The sequence below is a fragment of the Nymphaea colorata genome, chromosome 12 (assembly GCF_008831285.2).
Source record: "Nymphaea colorata isolate Beijing-Zhang1983 chromosome 12, ASM883128v2, whole genome shotgun sequence".
Classification (NCBI taxonomy): Eukaryota; Viridiplantae; Streptophyta; class Magnoliopsida; order Nymphaeales; family Nymphaeaceae; genus Nymphaea; species Nymphaea colorata.
The window spans coordinates 7,200,067-7,203,340 of record NC_045149.1 but is presented as its reverse complement, the minus strand read 5'-3'; the positions used below and the strand labels follow the sequence as shown (position 1 = coordinate 7,203,340).

General features: G+C 50.9%; 1 protein-coding gene across 1 annotated transcript; it reads left to right on the top strand.

Annotated features, from left to right (window-relative positions):
- The first annotated feature begins 686 nt into the window (after positions 1-686).
- Positions 687-2,901, top strand: LOC116266464 (ubiquinol oxidase 2, mitochondrial-like). The gene is made up of 4 exons (XM_031647702.2): positions 687-1,136; positions 1,470-1,598; positions 1,681-2,169; positions 2,560-2,901. Exons 1-4 carry the CDS (start codon positions 789-791, stop codon positions 2,617-2,619), a joined length of 1,026 nt encoding a protein of 341 aa, XP_031503562.1. The 5' UTR covers positions 687-788; the 3' UTR covers positions 2,620-2,901.
- Positions 2,902-3,274: the final 373 nt, after the last annotated feature.

Sequence of the window (3,274 nt, the reverse complement as noted above, 5' to 3'; positions counted from 1 at the left end):
AATTAACCCTCACTATATAACGTCTTTCTTTTTTTTTTATGAATTTAATAGGTTGTAGATGAATCTAGACAAGACCCAACGACCAACCAAACGCGAACTTTTTTGTTGGACAATTTCACGAGCCCCGCGCTGTACGCCACCGGCGATCACGCCTGCTTGGGGGCCAAGAAACCCTTTTTATTGGAAAGGACGAAAACACCCTCTCCCGGCAGTCTTCCACTTTTCGAGGGTTCTTCCCCGGAAACTTGGAGAAAGCCGCCGGATATTTCAAAAACCGGCGACGGACAAAACCGCAGGCTTTTTTTTCCCCATATCTGCGGTTGCGCTTTCCGTTTTTGAAAAACGAAAAGGACGTTGTTGAAAAGGAAAGACTCAAAGACATCTCCATCTCCGTTTGGATGGTGAGAATCCAGGAGTGAACGGACAAGTGAAGAGAGGTGTCGACGACCGTCAAAGAGACAAGGGCAGTTTCGAAAAAAGGGACGGAAGGCGGTTCCAAGTTGGCAGCGGGAGAGAGGTCAAAGCACGAAGAAGAGGTCATCCCGTCCGCTGCTGCCGATCGGCGATGACGCAAGCACTTGCGACATCTCACTCGAGGAGTTAACCATGGTTAAACTCCCAACCCCACTCAGGCTGGCCCCCTCCCGAGTATAAAAGGACGCTGGTTGACCGCCATTTCCACCATCTCTTCGAGCTCGAAAAGTGTTTCTTTCTCTGTTCTCTCTCTCGACCCATCGAACGATACAGCAACTGTCGTTTCCGGTGCCATTTTTCTAAGCAGGAGGGTAATGGCGTCGAAGCTGTCGACGTTGGTGCTGAGGCAGGTCGTCTCCAGGGGGCACCAAGCCTCCCGCCCCTTCTCCACGATCGCCGTCCGCTCGGTCCTCGTCAACGACCGATCCGCTTCGCTTCTGCCCGGCGCCGCGGACCAGGCCGGATGGGTGTGGTTCGCGGCTCGCCTGTATCCGGCCCGCGCCAGCAGCACCGTGGCGGCGAAGGGGGTCGTCGGCCAGGAGGAGGCGACCTCGGCCGCCGGCGGCGACGAAAAGGACAAGAAGATGGTGAGCTACTGGGGGATCGCGCCGCCTAAGGTGGCGAAGGAGGACGGCACTGAGTGGAAGTGGAACTCTTTCAGGGTGAGATATCGGCAGTCTCTTCCATAGTTCTCCCCTTCCTTTCTTTTCTTTTTTCCCTTTCTGTGGCATTTGCTTCTCGGGAAATGTTCTTGTTCTCGAGAATCCGAGTCGGTTGCCGAGCGGATCGTCGTCTACGGTACCCGACTCAATTATATCTGCGACTGGAGGAGAAGGTTGAGTTCTGTGAGGTGAGTGACCGTCTTGTCTGTTTCCCCACATTCACATTCCTCCTCTCGCCCCCACGAGAAGTTGAGTTCCTCGCTTGCTACTTCCTCTCCCTCTTCTTTCTGTCTTCTCTTTCTCTGAACATAATTTGCTTGTGTCCATTTGCAGCCATGGGAGACATACTCCCCGAACCTGGAGGTTGACCTGCGCAAGCACCACCCCACCAGTAACTTCCTCGACAAGTTTGCCTATTATACCGTCAAATCCATGAGGGTTCCCACTGACATCTTCTTCCAGGTGCGACCCTTTTGTCCCATCTTCGTTTCTAGCGCAGAGGATTATTTTCCAGTGAGTGAAATTAACGCGTCTGTGATGGCAGAGGAGGTATGGGTGCCGGGCGATGATGCTGGAGACGGTGGCGGCGGTGCCGGGAATGGTTGCAGGGATGCTGTTGCACTGCAAGTCTCTGAGGAGGTTCGAGCACAGCGGCGGGTGGATCAAGACGCTGCTGGAGGAGGCCGAGAACGAGCGGATGCACCTGATGACGTTCATGGAGGTGTCCCAGCCCCGGTGGTACGAGAGGGCCCTCGTCTTCGCCGTCCAGGGCGTCTTCTTCAATGCCTATTTCCTTCTCTACATGATCTCCCCGAAGCTCGCCCACCGCATCGTCGGCTACCTGGAGGAGGAGGCCATCCACTCCTACACCGAGTTCCTCAAGGAGATTGACAACGGCAACATCGAGAACGTCCCCGCTCCGGCCATTGCCATCGACTACTGGCGCCTGCCGGCCGACTCTACCCTCCGCGACGTCGTCTTGGCCGTGCGCGCCGACGAGGCCCACCACCGCGACGTCAACCACTTCGCCTCGGTATGTGCACAACCCCTTTCCTCTCTCGCCTATTTCCCTGTTGTAATAGGAAAAAAAACCATTTTTTCCCTTTGAAAACTTTTCATCCGGCTTCCAAATGGTGAAGAAATTTTATAATGAAAAGAAAATGGGTTTTCCGGCAACCAGTCCTTGCCTTATGGTTTTGTTGCAAAATGGTATTGCCGATCTTCATATCTTGGGTGTATTTCCTTCTTTATTCTAGCTCTGTCTTTTCCGGCAAACAGTCCCTGCCTTATGGCTTTGTTGCAAAATGGTATCGCTGATCTTCATATCTTGGGTGTACTTCCTTCTCTGTCTTTCCTTGGATTTTTTTTTTTTAGTTTCAATCAAATTGCTGTATAGTGAATGGGCGGCGACTGTACTGTGCAGGATATACATTGTCAAGGGCATCAGTTGAGGGAAACTCCGGCGCCTCTTGGGTACCACTGAGCGCTCTATTTATCATCAAAAAGAAATTGAAGGCCAATGCTGTGGTGAAGATGTTATAAGCGGTATATGAGATCCCTGTGCATAGTTATCTTGGTTGGCTACTTATGTTTCAAGTAGGGGAGAGTTGTTTTTAACTGTCAATGTAACGTTAAAATCGTCTGTTTTTTTTTCCCTTCTCTGTATACGTCGCCAAGCGTTGGTGGTATTTGAGGGTTGTGCGCTTCGGTGTTGTGCAACCCCTAGAGAATAATAAGTCATTGAATGCGATTCACTTTCGCCCCCCCCTGTTCGTCTTGTGAATATTTTAACAACTTGAGATTGAAACGTTTAAAACAAAGCTTTCAATATTATGTTACGAAAGAAAAATAGGATGCCAGCCAACGCAGTTTTTGTGCACTAAACAAAGGCAAGTTCCCACTTGGAAAGGATTCGTATTTGCCTCAAACGATGTCTTGCGCTATTAAATTTTTTTAATATTGGAGTAGCAGGATCTATCTTCACAGCACAGCTTTTACAAGGGGAATTGCCTCTCCCCGTCACTTTCTCATAATAGACAGCGAAGAACAGGTGTCTAAGCTTCTGCTTTTTGCTGGTATGGTTCCTGGCGTTTACCCCGAGTTCCCGCAACCCTCCTGGGGCCATGTTTGATGGGGGA